The 19,536-nt window shown below is 40.3% G+C and overlaps 1 protein-coding gene and 2 long non-coding RNA genes across 3 annotated transcripts; 2 read left to right on the plus strand and 1 right to left on the minus strand.

The window, feature by feature from the left end:
• Positions 1-253: 253 nt before the first annotated feature.
• On the plus strand, positions 254-5,898 carry LOC103922779. The gene is made up of 4 exons (XR_663899.1): positions 254-340; positions 1,268-1,343; positions 3,988-4,112; positions 5,884-5,898. It is a non-coding gene; the product is annotated as an uncharacterized LOC103922779 (long non-coding RNA).
• Positions 5,899-5,937: 39 nt separating this feature from the next.
• On the plus strand, positions 5,938-11,457 carry LOC103922768 (A-kinase anchor protein 17B-like). The gene is made up of 4 exons (XM_009330973.1): positions 5,938-6,120; positions 7,399-8,284; positions 8,741-8,905; positions 9,482-11,457. The coding sequence occupies exons 1-4, from the start codon at positions 6,031-6,033 to the stop codon at positions 9,616-9,618; spliced, it is 1,278 nt and encodes a 425-aa protein (XP_009329248.1). The 5' UTR covers positions 5,938-6,030; the 3' UTR covers positions 9,619-11,457.
• A 1,964-nt stretch (positions 11,458-13,421) lies between these two features.
• On the minus strand, positions 13,422-17,662 carry LOC103922786. The gene is made up of 2 exons (XR_663900.1): positions 17,515-17,662; positions 13,422-15,388 (listed from the first exon to the last, which is right to left on the minus strand). It is a non-coding gene; the product is annotated as an uncharacterized LOC103922786 (long non-coding RNA).
• Positions 17,663-19,536: the final 1,874 nt, after the last annotated feature.

The raw sequence follows: 19,536 nt of genomic DNA on the forward strand, positions 1-19,536 counted from the left end.
TTTTCCCTGCGTGGCAAGTTCTGTCTGCTACTATGGATCAATTACTCCTGCCACGTTGCCATTTGCTCATAGGTGCTCTTGCACACCCACCTCTGCAGAATTAAGATATTTCCTCGAGCACTCCTTCAGCTCTGCTGGTGGAACTGCTTGGGGGCTGCGCTGTGCATGAGGGCAGGGAAACCAACTGTCTGAAAAGTAACCTGGCAAAATACGATTATTGTGGTTGTTTTTTTTTTTCCTCCAAGCTAGATCTCTTTCCTGACCCGGTTGATGGTATGGTCTCAGAAACAGTTGTGATGGCCCAGGGCCTGGCATGAGTGACCAGCTGGGAAACGGGATGGTAAGAGCTGTTTGAGCTAGCGGTGCTGTGAGCAAATGTGAGGGGCACCTTTGGATCGAATTATTCTCACTACTTGCATTTTGCTCATATGGACTATGTGGGTGTTTCAGGTTAGATATTGCCAGGCCGTTAATGTTTCCCTAAAGTCTAATTTTGTTTTAAAGTATGAACTTGGGTGACACGTTTTAGGGTGTTCTAAGATAATTTAGTCAATGTAAAAAGGATCATACAGATATTCAGAAAAATAATTTCAGAGTTACTGATTTATCCTTGTGGTTTTCTTTAAGGCTGTGAAAGGGTTATTGTAGTACAATAGTTAACAGCTTGGGTTTCCACTGCAGTGTTGTGGGGAGTATGTTTAAGTGGTGATAGAAAGTAAGCTTAAAGGAGTTAATTTGCTGCGTATGGCACTGACCAAATTAACACTGTGTGCAGGTTTGGGATTCATGTGTTTTACATTGGAGAGTGTTAGAATATTGCAACAAAAATTTCTCGGGGGCTGGAGAAAGTGCCTCACAATGAGAGGCTGTGAGAGAGCTCTCAAAGAGCTCAAGCTGCTTATCTTTTAGATAAGAAAGATGACTGAGAGGCACCTGGGTTATACATGTAAGAGGGGGAAAAAAAAAACCAAACCCCACAAAACCACCTAGATGCTAAAAGGATATGAATCTAGTAGAGGAAGGCTTAAGAAAAATCAATATCTGGAAGTGGTTTCCATTTCAAATGGCGAATGAGTAAGGAATGGAACAAACTGCCTGTACAAAGTGATAGGTTTTCATATTGTTGTCTTTGCAAACCAGGGCCGGGTGCCTTCCTGGAAGAGATGCTTCAGCCAAATACAGTTAGCACAGGCCAGAGTAAGGGATCTGATGGCCTGTTGCGGTCCTGATCAGCTTGAATCTGTTCTAAAATACTGTATTATTTTAGGCCCATGAGACATAGGAAGTTTCACAGGAATTCCTCAGCAGAGCTGGGAATTGATCACAGATCTGTAGAGTCTCAGGTCAGTATCTTGGTTCCTTTTTATACATTTAAGTAACACCTTTTTTGTTGTGTTTTGAGTATATATCAGTGTTGTCAGAACACGTGATCACAGAAGAAAGGCATGCAGGTAGCTAAGGACGGTTCAGCCTGCAGTTATCTCAGTAAACACTAGTGCAAGGGCAAATGTGTTCCTGATGTTATAACCGTGGCAGAATGGCTAAAAGGAAATGAAATAATAATTTTGTAGAGGAGTTGGATGTCAGATTCCTTGTGATTTGTCAGTTGGAATAGTTAAAACCTAAAGTTAAGATAATAGCTTATTAATATGTCAGGGTTGATTCCAAAAAGCCATGCTGCTGAGCAGCAAGCCAGTTGATCAGCCAGTAAATAATTCTGTGCTTTGTACACAGTTACGTGATGAGAAATACATTTCTGATGCTTGAAGAGCTCCTGGCTACGAAGAAGAGTGGGGAACAGCAAGAGTAATGGTCTGCACTGGCGAACTGCTATAGCTTACTCAGCTCTATGAAGAGACTTTTGGGCTTACTTTTAAGTGATTTATTACAGTAGTAGGAATGTGGTTGCGGCCATGATGGTGTAAGGATGTAAGTGAAGAAAGATTTGCAAGGGCAGGATAATATCGGTTGGTTTAATAGAAGCTGTATTTGTAAAACCGAACAAGCTTTTGGGTACACTCCAGGCTTGACTTTCATGTCTCTACAGGTTTCAGCAGCAGTGTTCTGGATGTGTTAACCTGCTGCACCTCAAATCTTAGTGTGATGGGAAAAGTGTAGTTGATACTAACATAATAGCTAGCTTTAGGAAGCTCTTTATCTTAATGCACGGTGGGCAGAAAGGATTCTAGAGACAGCTCGCTTTTTCAGTTTTGTAGTAAGTACTTCGGGTGTATCTGCTTTGCTTTTATGAGGTACTGAAGGTGTGTCTATATATGTATGTACACGGCTGTATTCGGAGATTAATCCTGAGGTAGTCAGCCTTGCCTGACAAAGTTGTGGTTAATTCTGAGTGCATTTGGCAGCAGTTCCTTAACAGGAGCAGTTCAGTGCTGCAGTCTGTGCTGTAGCTGCTGCTTCCAGAGATTCCTGGTTATTGTTTTTTAATTACACTAGCTTTTCCTTCAGTACATATGTGGGTTTTTTCTTCATCATTCTGAATAAAGTATAGTCACCCTCTTTTACCAGACAGCTTCTTGCACTGCACTTGTCTTCCCCTGTAGATTCCTATATTGAAGGCAAACAGGCATTCCTCAAGTAATGGCAGTATAGTTTTTAACCCGTGACAACCATCTTCCAGACTCTTTTTCATGTTGCTTCAGTGGAAGCTTTTATGTGGCACTCCTGCAGTTCTCTGTGTATATGTATCTTCTCCCCCCACCCCCCCTTTGGTTTAGTCTGTATTTATGTTAAAATGGTGGCTAAAAAGAAAGAAAAATATAGCATATGGACAGCATTAAAATATACTAACCTTTATTTGCTGCTAGCTGCCAAGGTTTTGAGAAGTCCTTGCTAACCAGTGGAAGTGTCTCTGTAAACTTCTTAGACGCTTAAACATGTGAGGGGAAAAAACCTTATGATTATCCTGTTTGTACTGGCTATAGAGATACTGATATATGAAGTTCATGTATCTGAACTTAAGTCCTTTAATAAAAAAATGGCATTTTACTGTTTTGATTTCCTGAAAAATTGGTGTGGGTAAGGTAAAAGTTGTAAATATTTTCAGTGTGGTTGGCACTGAAATTGGGAGATGATCTCAGGAGCTGGTGAGACTCTTTAAAAGATACTTGGTTTCTTATTGTTAAGCATGAAATAGGTGCAGCAGCTGCCCTAATTTAGGTGGTTCTTGGCTAGTAAAGGGTACCCTTTCTCTTCTTTGTACCTTTTTGCTTAAGTATGTTGAGGGATGAATCCATTTAAGTGCTATGCTTAGTGTGGCATTATAAAAGAAAACTTGCAATCTGTAAGCTTAATTTCAGCAGCCTAATAGCTTACCTCCGTAAGTACTTATTAGGGTGTACCCTGTTTGGGTATTTTTTCTCAGCAGGTCGTTTCTAAGCTGTGACCCTAAAATATACCTCTGTGCTGGAAATAACACTTCATATTACTTATTTTTTCAGTGTAGATAGACCTTGATGCAATTTGCTGAGTGTTTTCTTTTAATGTGCTCACATCTGGGCATTTGAAGCTGATTAAGTGCAGCACACATCAACAGAATTCATCAATTTTTAAGCAAGCAAATATGCATTTGATCCAAAAGATGTTGCTCTGAGAGTCGATGAACTCTAGTTTTGGCAGAACTGCACAAATCCTGCAGCTAGGAATGCTCTGCTGAACACACTGAACTTTGAGTCCCCAGAAGAGCATGCCAGGAACGGGTTTGGCCGAAGGTATGATGTCAGATTGTGAACCCCTGATATCACAGCAGGAGTAGACATTTGGGAGTGGGGTGTTTGAGCTTGACTGACAACCCAGTGTGAACTTCAGAAGAGATGTTCTAGTGTGCCAGGGTAGAGAGAAACGTTCTCATGAGTGTAGTGGTATTTGGTAGTCACCCGGCATCTCTCATTTGCTCAGCAGGTTGTCTGTGTTTGTATAAATACACAGCAAACTGGACTGCTAAGTCTGATTCTGCTTCTTCTGTGACAGGTGACTTTTGATACAACCAGACATTTTAGTGAAGGAGCCATAAGAGAGAGAAGCCTGGAAAGAATAAAGCTGCAAGAACAGGAGCACGTTCGAAAAAGGGGGAAAAAAAGAGAGGGGGTTGAAAGGTGAGAGTGTATTTTTAGAGAATGTCCCATTTTTGAGATTTGTTATGCTATCTCGTACCAAGTAAAATCCAGGAAGAGTGGCTACTTTAAAAATCGAGGCTTTGAGGAAGCAGGAGCTGGAGAACTTGAAGCAATACTATGTAGTTTTTAATTTACGTGTTACTGTTGGAAAGAAAAGCATCGTGATAATTCTGTGTGTAAGGCATCAGATGGAGGGGTCTGGGTTATGAGAAAGGTTGGACTAGAGACATCCTGAGGTCCCTTTCAGATTTGATTATTCTGTGATTCTGTGGGCCTGGAGTGAAATTGGAGAGCTGTTGCTCTCAAATTGCTCTAAGGCTTGATTGCTTAAGATTCTGCATGTCGGCTTTTTGTATTGCTCTATGCTGCAACATCACAAATTAATGTCTTTATGTCCTGAAGTAAAATTAATGTGACATACATTTCTAGGTGCCTCCCAGTTGACTGGAAGGTCCAAAGCTAGAGATGAACACTTTTCCACCTTTCCCTCTACCCCTTTTTACGTGTTATTTTTTTCATTGTTGTTATCTTCAGGGCAGTGTTCTTAAATTTTGTATATGAGTAATAGTAGTATATTGAAGTTTTAATTCTATAGATAATGTGTTTGGATGGTATCCTAAACTGTCACTAGTAATTAATCATGTTTCACACCTTCATATCTTAAAAAAATGCCAACACTTGAATGTGGAGCATAGCGACTCTAATGCTAGGCCTCTGAAAACATTGCTATGCTTCCATTGTTAATACCTTCTTATTCAAATACTTAAATTAAACACTTATTTGTGTGAACACTTTGTCGAAAGGGTAAAAGTGAGAAAACTTGTGGGTTGAGATAAAGACAGTTTAATAGGGAAAGCAAAAGCCGCACGTGCAAGCAAAGCACAACAAGGCATTCATTCATGCCTTCCCATGGGCAGACAGGTGTTCAGCCATCCCCAGGAAAGCAGGGCTCCATCACACGTAACGGTGACTTGGGAAGACAAACGCCATCACTCCGAACGTCCCCCCCTTCCTCCTTCTTCCCCCAGCTTTATGCTGCTGAGCATGACGTTATATGGTGTGGAATATCCCTTGGGTCAGTTGGGGTCAGCTGTCCCGGCTGTGTCCCCTCCCAACTTCTCGTGCACCCCCAGCCTGCTCGCTGGTGGGGTGGGGTGAGAGGCAGAAAAGGCCTTGACTCTGTGTCAGCACTGCTCAGCAACAACGAAAACACCCCTGTGTTATCAGCACTGTTTCCAGCACAAATCCAAAACACAGCCCCATCCTAGCTACTGTGAAGAAAATTAACTCTGTCCCAGCCAAAACCAGCACACAGCTTCAACTTTCATTTTTAGAACAGTGGAAATAGTCTTGTAATCTCTCTTAAATGGGACTGTCATGATAATCTGGAGTGGAGATTTGTTAATTTAAGAATTAGATCCAAATGATCAGTCTCTAGTTGTGTCCTTGGAGGCAAACGATGATGTGAATCTGTCATCTTGGTAGTGCTTATAAAGAAAACCCTAGAATGCAAACCATTTGAAGAGACAAAGAACTTTCTAAATGTGTGCATCAGTTGGATACGTGTCACCTATGTGCCATGTTTTTTTAAACATGTTATTCTAATGAACAAGATTTCGCATGTGGCTAACAAGAATTCTTGGCAACTGGTTGCTTATTATTAGCACTTCAAAGACTTGCATCCAATTCCCCAGGACTCAAAATGTAAAACAAGTGTCATCTAAATTGTCCCATATTGATAATTACCTAGAAAAAGACGTGGTGATGAAAAGAAGTTCAAGAGAGAAAAAAGAAAGCTAAGCTCGAGAGGAGAGAAGAGAGGCAGATAGATGGAGATGAGAAACATCCCCAAAAGCAGCAGAAGGTACCAGCTGAAGAACAGCAGTGGCCAGAGAATATGCCTGAATGGGAAGAAAGGAAATCCCTGCTAGCTCAGAGAAGAGTGGAGTCTGTCAGACTGCTTACAGTGCTGTTAAACCGTGTGAAAGTAAGACTATTTTAAAACATATTTTAAATTTTGAAGGGTATTTATTAGAGCTTGAATAATTCACTAGACATTTGATGTCTTGATGCTATTCAGAAGGATGCCTTGGGACTGACCAAACACTGAGAAGGCCTGAGGTCTAAGTCTTGTGACAGTCTGCTCTCAGTCTTGCCCTGAGAGCAAAGGTAGTGCGTTTCCACCCAGAAACTTTGCCTTTGATGCTTGTTCGAGGCCTTGTGATTACTGAGTAAAAACAAGACTGGAAGGGCTGTACCAGCTCTATTAGACTTGATCCAGTGCTGCAAACAAGGAGTTTCGGGGCGGGGACACAAATAATGCTATCTCTGCTTGTTTTGATCTCAGGTCTGCAAGTGACACAATTAAATTGACACAGATTATGCCAGTTGCATTTCTAATAGCCTCTCTTTTGTGGCCAATACTAAGCTAGCAGTTTTATTTCAGTTTGATTCAGCTAAGGTCTTGAGAAAGTCAGTAGAGGAGTGATAAAAGTTCCAAGTGTTTTGCACACATTAATGTTTGGAGGTTTATTTCAGTGCTTTGGGCTAAAAAAAAAAAAAAATGGGTTTTCATTTCTCAGGGGTGCGAACATGGCTTTGTCTTCACTATTTGCAAAATAAAAATCTGCTTGCAGCTTTTACCAAGTGTATGTTTTCCACAATCCTTAATGTTAAAGATTTCTAAAGGACTATAATTTACTAAGAGTTGAAGTCAGAGGCTACCCTTGCCATTCTGCATGAATTTTAGGGCCCCATAACGTGTGACATTGGCCTTCTTAATTATGAAGGTGATGTGTTAAATAAACTTCTATTTTCTTGGTTTCACCACGTGGAAAGCTTTAGATTGGTTGTATTTGAACCCCTTTAAAGCAACGTATAACAAAGCAATTTATTCTTAATAAAATATTTGATCTACAAAAGCGTGGTAATTTTACTGTTGCACGCAATACTAGTTGTTGTGATGCTGTGATCAAACAAAGAATAAGTATTTTCTTATGCAGTTCCAGTGAGATAGATGAATTGGTTGAAAGGACCGCTTTCTTTAATTGAGAATGCAGCTTTCTGAGATGATGAAGTATCTCTAGTTCTAACTTAGGAATAGTGAGATTGTACGATCGAGCTCTGAACGAAGCCAAACTTAGCCCTCACCTGTACAATTCTTCTGACTGTGGGACTGCTTGCTTATGAGTTTGCAGTTTAGCACTCTTTATAGCGCTCAATAAATGTACATAATCGTTTTCCTGATTTTTTTTTTTATTTGAAGGATTTTGCACAGTTGGCAAGTCAAAAAGTGGATCCTTCATTGGGCATAAGGAAGGACGATTCCTTTTCTGAAACAGCATTAAAAGACATACATCAGGAATTGATTAACTCCCATTATCATACGCACAAAGAGTTGAAACATAAGGAAGAGTTTAAGTGCCTGTTAACCCCAAAAGGTAGCAGCTTATGTAGTGAGGAAGGAGATGTGAGTAACTTCCGTGCATCCACTTGTCATATAGTCAGGACGATTTTAAATGATCCCGCTATAGCCCCGAGTTCTGATGGACTGCCTGGCAGAGAAGCATACAACTCCTTTGGCTATGGATCTTTACTGATTACAGTTACGCAGGACTGCAGGGTCATCGAATCTCTCGATGGAAGGGACTACCCAACACTGAATGTAGTTCACACGCAGACAGTGTCTGATGAAGACGGTTGCAAAAAGCGGAAGGTTTATGAGACTGATGAATTCATCCATTATTTACTGAACTACTATCAGACACCGCGCTATGCACGTGTTTGCTTAGAGCCAAAACCCACTGTGAACAAGTCCTGGTGGAAGAGAGTGGTGTCTGGTGATGATAGCGATTTTCACATCAGCTTGAGTAACAAACATGGTCAGCACTTCAGAGAAGTGAGTCCTGTACAAAACCTCAACAAGAGAAACTGTAGTAGCGATGATAATTATAGACTGGTGATCACTGTTGGGGAACTTCAGTCGACAGACACAGTGTTAGAAAACAAGACCTGTGGGGGTAGGTTTGCAAAAAAGTCGCAAGTGCAGAGGAATGACTCACTCACTGTTGATAACTTACCACATGCTGGACTGAATCATTCTTTGGATTGCGCTGCTGTTACTCATGATAAGGAATTCAATAGCGATGAAGGTACTGTACCGTACAAGACATGTAGATCTGCTTGCAGATTAAAGGATTTGTTGGAAGAGATCAGTGATTCTGAGTACTTTAGAGAGGCACGTAGCGGCTCAATGAAGAGAACAGAAAGAAGGTGTGAAGAAATTTACAGCAATTGTAATAAAGGGTTCTTGCCTGCAAGAGCCGGGGAAAGAAAATTACTGGTTTACCTTAAAAATGTAGCTCTGGAAGGTCAAGAGAAGGAGAGCAGCAAATGTAGCTTCTGTTCTAACTCTGTCCATGAGGGCTTGGCAAGGCGGTGTGAACATAAGCTTAAAAAGTCGTGCAAGAGGTCTAGTAGTAAATTAAGACATGAAGGACAGAAAAGTGAGAGACAATCCAGGGAAGAGGAGGGAAATGCTCACAAAATGAAGAAAAAGCGAAAAAAGCTTTCTTCTAATCTTTTATCTGATGAATGTGGCTTTTCAGAGACGGACAGTTGCGTGCAGCTGGAGTCGCTCAGAAAGATACAAAGAAAATGTAAGAAAATGTTCCACAACAAAGTGAAACTCAAGACACTTCACACCACCATGGCAGCACCAGATGTTACCCCTCATGATGGCTCACCGCTTCAGGAGACCCTCCAGAGGACAGGTGAGAAAGAGGGACACCACAACTAAGGTGACTGAATTTGACAGGTCTCTGGCAGGTGAGGTTAGTTGCCACAGTTCTTACAGTGATGAATGGTAAGTGTTTTTAAAAAGAGTTTTAAAAAGTATAAACGTGGCATAAAAAAAGCGTGCGACTTCTCTGCACTTAAAGGTTTGTTCACTTTAGCTCAGAAACACTACGCGCAGCTGCAGTTGAAGAGTAGTATTTGTCTACTTAATTGGATAGCAAAGTATCTGTCATGGGCATTAGCAGATAGGTGGCTATTTTGTTGATAACAACTCAACGTGCTTTAGACAACTAAAATGTTGTTAGGCAACTCAATGTGTGGTACATCTGGGTGGGAAGTACTGTCTGGAGTTAGTGAATTTCTATATAGGTAGTCATCTGATCTCCATACAGGACTGCTGCGTTTCTGGCTGTTGTTACTCACAGCTCTTTCACAATTTACTATGCTTTCAGTTTGTTGGTGGATACCTTACAGCTACCTCCCCGTACCCTGTCACTCCCTGCCCCCCAACAAACTCATTTCAAGTAACTTTTTCATATACTTATCTACAGGAGATGAGAGGAAATTAATGTTGAGAAGAGAGATGGATGCAGATGTCAGAGGATGCCCTCTATTTCCTCTTGAGATAATTCAGACAAACCCCTGCTCAGATACTTTCTGTGGAGCAGAGCCCAGAAGAGGATGCTGAACAGCTACTATATAATAGCTCTTAAGTTTTTATACAGAAGTGGGAGAAGAAAGCCCTTTGACCATTAAAAGGTATATGAAATACTGGGGTTTTTTTGCTTAGGTAATTCCTTCAGTTAGAATATCTAACTGGTGTAGCGAGCCACAAAACCAGAATCTGTGTTTGCCTTTCGGATAACAGAGGACCAAAACTTTCCCCAGGGCCAGACAAACTTTCATGGACCAGTTGCTAAGAATTTGAAAGGTTACAGATTGAGATCTCAAGAGTGTTATATTCTGATTAAATGCAGGGAACCATGTAAATATCAAAGTTACAGTATATAGTAATAATGAGTCATTGGGAAAAAAACATAGCTGTGTAAATCCTAGAGCAAGCACTTGAAGTGCCTCCTCGATCAGATTGTTAAAATGATGGGACTGGAAGGTGGGGGGGACATTTATACTCAATTGTGGGAAGTAACAGATTTCCAAATATGAAAAAAATCCTATCTTCTGTAAAACCCACACTGGAAAAATGCTTGTTTTCTATTTACAATTCTAGGGGTGTTTCTGAAAACTTGCTGGTCTTTGGGAGGATGGATTTCACTGAACTTGTGCTAGACGTAGTGCTTCTAGGAATCTGAATGATTGTCTAAGCGAAGCTCTGAATGTTAGATAGTGAAAGGGCAATGCTTGTCAGCGTGCTGACAGTCCCCATGTATAGGTTGAAAATTTGTTCACAAGACTTCAAAATGTGCCCTTTTGAAGGCACATGCAGTGAGATAGCTATTTAGTATGAGTTTGCTTACAAATAATTTCCAGAGGAATTGTCAAATGTTGTCAGATTTGTGCTGCATGTAGGTAAAAATGTGAAAACGCAGTCTAGGAGCTTGATTTATATCCGCATTTATTCAGCTGGCTATATTTAGAAGACGGCCACAATTGCTTTTGGACAAAGTCCCTTAGCGAGATCTAGAGGACCAGTTCTAAGTTCAATACACTGATTCTTTCAGCTTTCATTGTAGTATGCTTTATTTATTACATGTCAACATACTAAGTTAATGTGATGATGTTGCCTTCATTACATAGAATCTTACCCATGTTTGTAACTTCCGCTCTAATAAATAGTAATTAAAAAATAATAATTGTAATTGTTCATGGTAGATAGGTTTCCCCCCAGTGTTCAATACTGGCAATTCCTACAGGCTTCTAAGCCAGGTTTTATCAGTCTTCTCTGTTCATGTGTTCAGATGCTGAGTGCCTTTTCAGGGTCATGAATGACAAATGGTTGCTACTCAAAGTACTGTTAATCTATTACTTTTATCTAAAAAGATCTTATTTTCTTGACATAAATATTTTCTGACTATTTTGGAGAACGTTAATGCCCCTCTTAAGTCTCCTTTTTAGTATTTTATACAATTATAATGAAGATCAACTATTGTGTTCGTTGACCGTGTAAAATGTTTCAGTTGCACTGATATGACATACCAAGGGTGTTTTTTCTCTACGCAATATTTGCGGATTAAAGATGACAAAATTTCCCCCTCTGTCAAATCTATACAGTTCTGTGCGCGTAAGTACCCATTTCCCATGAGACAGGCCTTTCGATTACAGGTGAGGAAGCATTTCTTTTTGTTAATCTGGGGGAGCAGGAACTAAAGATTTCCTTTGGTGTAAATTTCCGGTGTTTTATCAACATGTTGTCACAATATTCAATAACAAATAAATACACCAGTTCTGTAATTGCTTCTTGCATTCACCTACATTGATTGAAATTGATAAAGCAAATTATCTATCTCCAAGTCCTTGCTCATGTAAAACATTGTTAGTAAATAAAGTACCTGTGCACTTTAAAATGTGAGACACCATTGTAACCTTCATACTGAAACACAACTTTTGAGCTTCCTATTTGTTTACAGATGGCACTACTAAGAACCTGTTTTCAGGTGTTTTAGTATTAATTCTTTACTTTTCCTACTGACCCACTTAATTTGAGCCCCATCCTTTCATATGCTGGACTGTTCAGTAGAATTTTGTTTATTACCCTGAAGGCTAATCTTTAAAGATACATATAACAGTTTGCTTTAAAACTTTTTAAGTCCATAGCTTTGTAGATTAAATTTTAATAGTTATAGGAATAAATGTCCCATCTCAAGTATGAAAGTTACAGAATGTTTAGACAATTAGAACATTTAATAGGTGAAAAGATGCATTAAAAGCAGCATTTATATAGTTCAGCAATGGAAGCATGTAATGCTGCTGGCATAATTTCACACCTTTCAGTTTGAGTCTGGCGTGTGCTGTTGTACTCAGCTGGTGTTTCAAGAGGTGTGGGGTTTTTTTTTTAATGGAAACCCTGTTTACTCTGACGTGTATGAAGCAGGGCCCTCAGACTGCAGATCTTGCCATCAAATCTGACTTTCCGTACAGAACTAATGAAAATGCCATCTAACAGAGCTCGTGAGAACAGAAGTCTTCTCAGGGAGCTGTCTGAACTAAGCTTGTTACAACCAACTGGCCAGGTATTCCTGGTACCTTGTGCTGAATGCTGAAGTCGAAACCCTACAGGCCGTTTTTAAAGCAGAAATACACAATGCCCGTTATTACCTCAGTCCGTCTGCTTGAAATACAAGAATACAGCAATTATGATATAAAGCCCTTTCTTCTTAATCCAGAGATTCCAGGCAATGCATAGAAACGCCTCACCTTTTGTAAAACCCCTTACGTAACTCTCGACATAAGCATTCATTACTGAACTGTTTTTTGTTTAACTGAAACAGCATAAGGAAGAGCTAAGAAAGATGATGAAAAGCAGGCAGAGTCCAGATAAAAGGATATCTGAATTTTACAAAGCAGTTGACAGTGTGCCAGAACTGGTGTGAAATGAGATGCTACTCGATTGTTTTGATTCGTCCTAGAGCTCCCCACGTATGCCTTTGTGACACACAAGTAACGGGTGTTTGGACGTGTCGGATGAGGGAGATCGCCGACAGTCTCTGCTCTTAGTTGGTCACCCTGTCCTACCTGGTTAATGTACAGTCTGTTAAGCTACCTGGCATGGGTTTTTTTGCTTAGTCATTGCAGCCAGTCGCTGTTGAAGGAAGGGATCAAGTTGCAATGAACAGAGAGTAAAAAAGAAGCTAAAACCCATCTATTTTCTCCAGCACTTTAGAAGAAAATAAAAGCCGTGCCTGCTGCTTCATGAAACCACTGCTTTTGTGACTCACTTCTTCCTTTCTCAATAAATTATCTTTGTGTTCTCTGGAAAAGTAGTGGTCTTACCAAAGTGTAATACTTCCTTCCCAAGAAGCACGGATGCTGAACGTTAAGCTTTGTCTTGTGTTACTGCCAGTTTTCTGGGTAGTTTTTATTTTTTACTATTCTTCATTGTGATGCATCATGTTGTAATGTACAGATTAATACTTAAAATAGTGTTCAGTTCCTCAGGATATGTTATGGACTAACTTAAGAGTCAGATGGTTGGATCCACTGAAGGGTAGGTTACACTGAAGGGTAGCCTAGTTCCATGACATGACAGCCTTCCAAAGCTCCAGCTTTTGCTCAGTGTTAACAATTACTTGGACCTCTTTATGCCTAACTGTTTTTGCAACAGCAAAGCATATTCTACAACATGAACGTGTCCTATATTTAATATTCTGTTATACTACAGAACCACATTTACAGGCAGTCAGCTAGAACACATTATACTCAATCTATGCGTTGGATAATGTAAGATACTGGAGAAAGACAACATAAAACTCAAAACACTGGGGGAGGATTAAGTATCACATTTAGTTGCAGTAAATAAAAACAAACGCCACCATTATGCAAGAGTATTGTATTTTCTGTGTTAAACAAATAAAAGCACACTTCCAATTTGAGGTAAACCATTAGTAGTAATTTGCAAAGAGTATAAATGTCTCTAAAAATAAAATAGCAACACAGAGGTCATGACAAGATTTACATTTGTCTCTAGACCTTCATTAGGTAGGTCATACAGTACCACTTTACGCAAGCTATCTGGCTCAAACAGCCGCACTCTTCATTTGAAGGCCCAGTGTAACCAAAAGAAAATGCCATGAAAGCGTTAGGACTGAGGGGAAGTCATTCCTTCTCACCACAGATGGTCTCAGGCACTTTAACATGTTGTGTCAACTTGTTTATGAGAGCTGCTGTTGTGCAATGCACTCTACTTCCAAACAATTTTGCCTAGTTTACACCTTCCCCACTCAGGACTCAGTTCATCATTTTGGCCACGTTGCCAAACTGAAACAACTCGGCTGAACAGCCGAACCAGAGAAACTAAATACAGGGAACTATACCAGGCAGGCACCCAAGCAGAATCACCTGGACAAGAAACATCAGCAAATCATTAGCTATCTCCTTGGAATTTCTGAGAAAGTTTTGCAGAAGCATTTTGGATGATGAAGGAGCGCATTTACATTTTTCCTTGGTCAAATCCATTTACCCAGCCCCCTCTGGTAGGAGACTAGGTTACGTAGTCAGAACAAACCTAGTAATTAAGCATAGATGTGAGCTAAGAGAGCAAATAAGTAAAAAGCAATTCAAAGGTCAGGTCCCCTATGTATAGTGTTGCTGGTTATGCACGAGATGATTGTGCCGTTTCTTTTAATGGCAACGTTCCAAAGCAACAAAGGCCTCAACACAGAAACGGCTTACACCATGTTATTTTTTTCTGTACAGGAAACGTGTAAATTACATTGACCAGTAACATTTTCCTCCTAGTTAAACCTGCGTGTACAAGAGCATTTGTTAATCATGCCGTACCAGCAAGTCTTTTTTAGGCCTAGGAATCAATAGCAGCTGATCTTCCCTGTTTAATATAATTTCATTAAAATTCACAGAATAGTTTTACTAAGAGGAAAAGCGAGTGAACAGTAGTCCAATCGAGTCACACTTCATGGTGTACCTGGTTTTTAGGGATGCCTAGTTACACTCAGTATCTAAACCTTTGTAACATTTCAGATGTGCTTTATAAAAGTAAACAAAGAATATTAATCCACGCATAATTATGCATGACTGAATACATCAAGTATTCATCAGTCCTTATTAGTTTTGTAATTATCTAAAAGTGATTTAACCTCCTAAAAATTCTTACCTTTTTTTAAAGCAGTTAAGCGTTTCATCTGTAAGCCGCTACGTAACTCCTTAAAAGCCAAATTATCTTACATAATATTGAATTACACTGCACCACAAATGAGCACGATGCTTCATGGACAAATAAAATACAGTCCCTTTTCTAAAGGAATTAGAACCCAAGTCCCAGATCCTGCAGAAGCTAACACAAAACAAGATTTAGTGGAATTTGTGTTGCATATGTGAAGTTATTCTTGTGCTTGTGTCCACAGTGCTAGGTTGTTAATGAAAAACTGGATTTCAACCTACTCTGCACTAAATAGTGATAGAAGGAAAACAGTAATAGTCCTTTATTGCCAAAATTGCAGCTTACTTCAGCACAGACATTTTTCGTGCATACTTCAGATTATGCAGTTTTAAAGGAAGACGGATCTTAGACCTTTAGTAGTTTACCACTGAATTTGAAAAGGAAACCTTTGAAAAGAAACAATTCACTGTAACTGTGGACCTTTTGTAAGCATTGCTGCTCTTGCAAGTGGAATGTTACAAATGATCCTTTACGATTCAAAAACAGATGGCTCCTCACTGCACTCTCTAGTCTTTCTTTGCATCCTGGGCATCTTTTTCTTCTTCTTCAGAGTATACAGTGGGTTCCTCCCCTTCCTTCAGCAGCTTACCAACATAGTGATACTTAACTGGGAAAAAAAATAAGAATCCAAGTCATTATTCTGCCCTGAAGATGTACCTTTTGTAACTCCTATGTCTGTTTCTTAAATTAACAAAATGCCTCTATTATAATAAAACAGCTCTCAGCAACTTATTCCAAACACTGGGGGGGAGGAGAAAAGCCGAAATCAACTACCTGAACTACTATTAATGTTGTAGTAAGTATAAGAAACATGCAAAGTGAATGTAACTGTAATTCTCCCTCCTATTGCCTAAGCCAAAAGATGAATGAATGTAAAGACACGTAAACTGAGGGACTTACCCAGCTAAAGAAACAGAATCCTGGATCAGATTATTTTTCTTGCCAATGTCAAAGCTAGTTTTTCAACCAATGGCACTGTTAGAATATTTACATTATGTATAATACATGGATGCACATACATATGTGCACACATGTACACAACTTTCAAGGGTTTTTATTTTTGATAATATCTTGAAAATATCTAATAAGACAGAAGAGAGATCCTTTCTCCCGAAGATAAAGACGGATCTGTTATCCAGTCATGCAGCTATGCCTCTGCCTTATTTTATATCTCTTTTTGAACATGTAAAAACGCCAAGATCATATACAAGAACTGAGAGCTATGCTATGTTGCCCATCTGCCAACTTCAACAAAGAAAAGATGCCTCTGACTACAGGTATTTCGGACTAGCACTGTTGTTACAATTAGTAAGAATTTAAAGCAACTAATTGCCGAATTTACTAGAAACATAGTAATAAAAAGAGTGCAGTTCACTGTCAGTCCCGATGCCCGACTCTTGAGAAGGTAGATTTAAACACTAGTTTAGGTCAAATATTTGGTAGCGTAGTTCTGGTTTCTGCAACATACTTGTTAGCATAATAAAACAGCCATTCAGTGTGGCATGATTAACAGACTTGATTAAGACAGGAAGAGCGCCAAAATAGTAGGGGCACATCAGGTCAGGACTGAGATGACAGTATGTGGAGGAAAGCTCCATTCTAGCTAGTGGTAGTAAATCTTTAATACCTAACATTAGATTTTCACTATACTACTTTTTTGTATATGCAATTTCTATCTCATATATATATATATTTAAAAATTCATCAAGACAAACAACTGATACATTTATTTTTTGTCTTATCTGAGTAGAAATAATCCCTTTGGTGTTCACTTGCCTAAAAGGCAGCATGAGATATGGAGGAATTATTTTTCATCAACAAGATACAGAATAGGAGAAAAAAAAAATCATACCAGTGGGCATGCCCTGGTACAAGGTCAGCACAGCAATTTCCATAAAACTGTGGTTTGAAGTTCTCCTTTTTGAGCAGCAAGTTGAGGCACACGACAAAAAACAGTTGGAATTGCCTTTTTTAAACTTCTAATACTAAGCATTCAAAAACAAGGCAACTGTGAAAGTGACTTCCTTCTGTTAATTTTAGAACAAACATCTCAAGCGTGCAAGTTGCCTTTTTTCCTCTGCCACTCTGGCCATCACTGGCACGGTAACGACCAGGCTGCTTCCAAGCACAGAGGTGGCATTTGCCCATTCCTGACCACCACCTGGGGGAGAAAGTCAGCTAGATACAGTTGCCTGTGAATCTGATAAAGCCACCAGCAAGGCCATGCTGAATAACTTACTTAGAGTAAAAAAAGTTGTATCAAGAGCTCCAAGGGGAAAAGGCCTAGTTTAAACAGTCTTCAAAACTCAAAAAACCCAGGAAGTAATAATTCAAATGTTACTCTTACTTCTGAGAAGCTGAATGGGACATAAGCTTCATTTTTCAGAGCATTAAAACCTAATCGTCTCTATAGATGGGGTCTTAACTGTATCAAAAACATGCTCTGAATTTCCAGTTCCTGTGGTCTTACAGATCTTATCCTATGACAGAGTGCTTCCATCTCTCCTACTGTTCTGTAAGGAGCAGAGGGAGGGAGAACGCAGAAGGAAAACCTGATGTTTCTCTGAATTCTTTTGAGTAACAGTAATTCTAGTAATAGTTAGTAAACTGAGGTATTAACTCAAAGTAAGTTTCCAGACTGATGCTTCCAGCTGGTAACAGCCTATTAACCATTGCTTCCCTTATTACACACTAGTTAGCTACTTCTTTGTAAATAGGTTTAAAATTGCTTACAAGTGAACTGTGACTCCCAGTCCCTCAAGGTCTCTTGCTGTGTATCGTTGAGATCAGAGAGGTCATCATAGTCATCCCTCAGAGCCTCCTTATCCAGGCAGAAAGTGGCAAGACCTCGGGATGCATCTCTTCCAGCAAAAATCCCATATGGGCCCTCTTCAAAATAAAAACATAAGCAGCATTATTACAGAGGTAATGGATGCTGTATGATCTTCACGGATCAGAGTCCTCAAACTGAAACAGATGATGAGTTCCTACCCTGACCTGTGGGTCAGAGGTGCCTCAAACTTCTGAAATGTTTTTACGTTTTATTCCACTTGGTAATAAGGGAAAACAGAAGAAGAGGACAGGAAACAAAACCATGGGAAGAAATACTGAGTTTGCTGAAACATCAGGACAATGAACCACACAACGGTGCATGGAACATGCAAACAGGGTAAGAATAAGCATACAAACTGGGAAGAACATCCTCAGAAAGAGGAACAGAGGAAGGATTTGTAAGTCTGAGGTGAAATGGAAATTTTCTGAGATGCTCCTGACTTAAAAGAGCTGAAAGGATGACTTGACAGAAAATGTGGTGGAGATACCCAAAATTACCAACTTGGAGGAAACATCTATTAAAACTTTCAAAATGCAAGATGAACTCAAATGATCAAAACATGCAACTCAAAGTAGATCAGAGATATCAAGACAGACTCTTGCTAGCCTTCATTAATGATTAACTTGCTTGCATGACAAGCCGAAAATGGAGATATCACATGTTGCAACTAGACATTGGAAGTTCTTAAGGGGGCTTAAAGAAGTTAGACGTGACCTCTGGTTACTGTAGAGAGCATGCCATCTTCCATACCTCCCAGAGTGAGCTTTTTCCTAAATTCATCAAAAGAATCTTACTTTTCCATTAAAATGAAAACCAAACTAGCCAGACACTATGATGAACCATTCAGCAATTATCAAATTAGATACAATGGGCAGCTTTCACTGTTGTCAAGGAAGGTAGCATCCAAAGCATGGTCCTTAAGTCAAGCGGGTTTTAGTTTGCACAAATACAAAACTGCACATCTAACTCAGCTGTACATATCATCTTGACTGCTGCAGAATGCAAAGTTACAGTCCAGCACCATTCAGCGACGGTCTCGACTCTATGTTTGGACCAAAAGTAATAATCTCATCATGCTTCCAAATACATGGTGTCTCCTGCACTGTTGTCTTTGTCTCTGAGTAGCACTGACAGCTCATTACTGCAGCTACCAGCTGTCTGGACACCTCAAGAGTGGTTATGCCAGACATCCTAGTACAAATTAGGAAGCCTCAGCAAGGCTTTTTAACAGGAGGCCTCTGTTAAAAATAAAAACCCATGCCCTAGTGGAGGTAATTAAACTCTTACACCTGGGTGCACACACTCCCACTCACCTCATCACTAGCTGCTCTATAAGCCTCTGCATAGCTTACTCAATCTTTGCACGTTTGAACTGCCTACACTCCTGATAGGAAGCTGGTTTAATCTAAATTGCTAAGTATTTAGTATAAATATTATGCAATAGAGTGATGTCCGCTAAAGTTGGGAATGGAATGTAAACACTGATAGCACACTTCGCTTCTGCTGCCTGGCATCAGGCAAAGGCACCCGCGGCCAGCGAAGCCACCCAGCCCAACAGCGGCACAACCCCTCACGGTACTTGCAGTACGTGTAACCTGCCCTGGGAAAACAAAGAGGAAGATGAAGCAACGCAGGCTGGCAAAGCCGGCGTTCTTACAACATCGAGGCCCGACTCTGGAGCCCGGGCAACAGCGGTAATCCTGCCCTCCGCCTCATCCGGGCAGGCGGGTCTCCCAGCGCCGCCCGTTGCGCGATCTTGCCGCAGGCCGAGCTGCGCACACCCTTCCCAGCTCTAAGCAAGCCGAATCCTTTCCAAACCTCCGGATCGTGAGCAGGGGCGAGAGGGCACGAGCAGCTTAGCCGAGCGTTTGTGCCGCAGGCCAGGAGGCGGGTGAGGCATTAACGCGGAGCACGCCGATCCC

The sequence above is a fragment of the Pygoscelis adeliae genome, unplaced genomic scaffold (assembly GCF_000699105.1).
Source record: "Pygoscelis adeliae isolate BGI_AS28 unplaced genomic scaffold, ASM69910v1 Scaffold100, whole genome shotgun sequence".
In the NCBI taxonomy this organism is placed as follows: Eukaryota; Metazoa; Chordata; class Aves; order Sphenisciformes; family Spheniscidae; genus Pygoscelis; species Pygoscelis adeliae.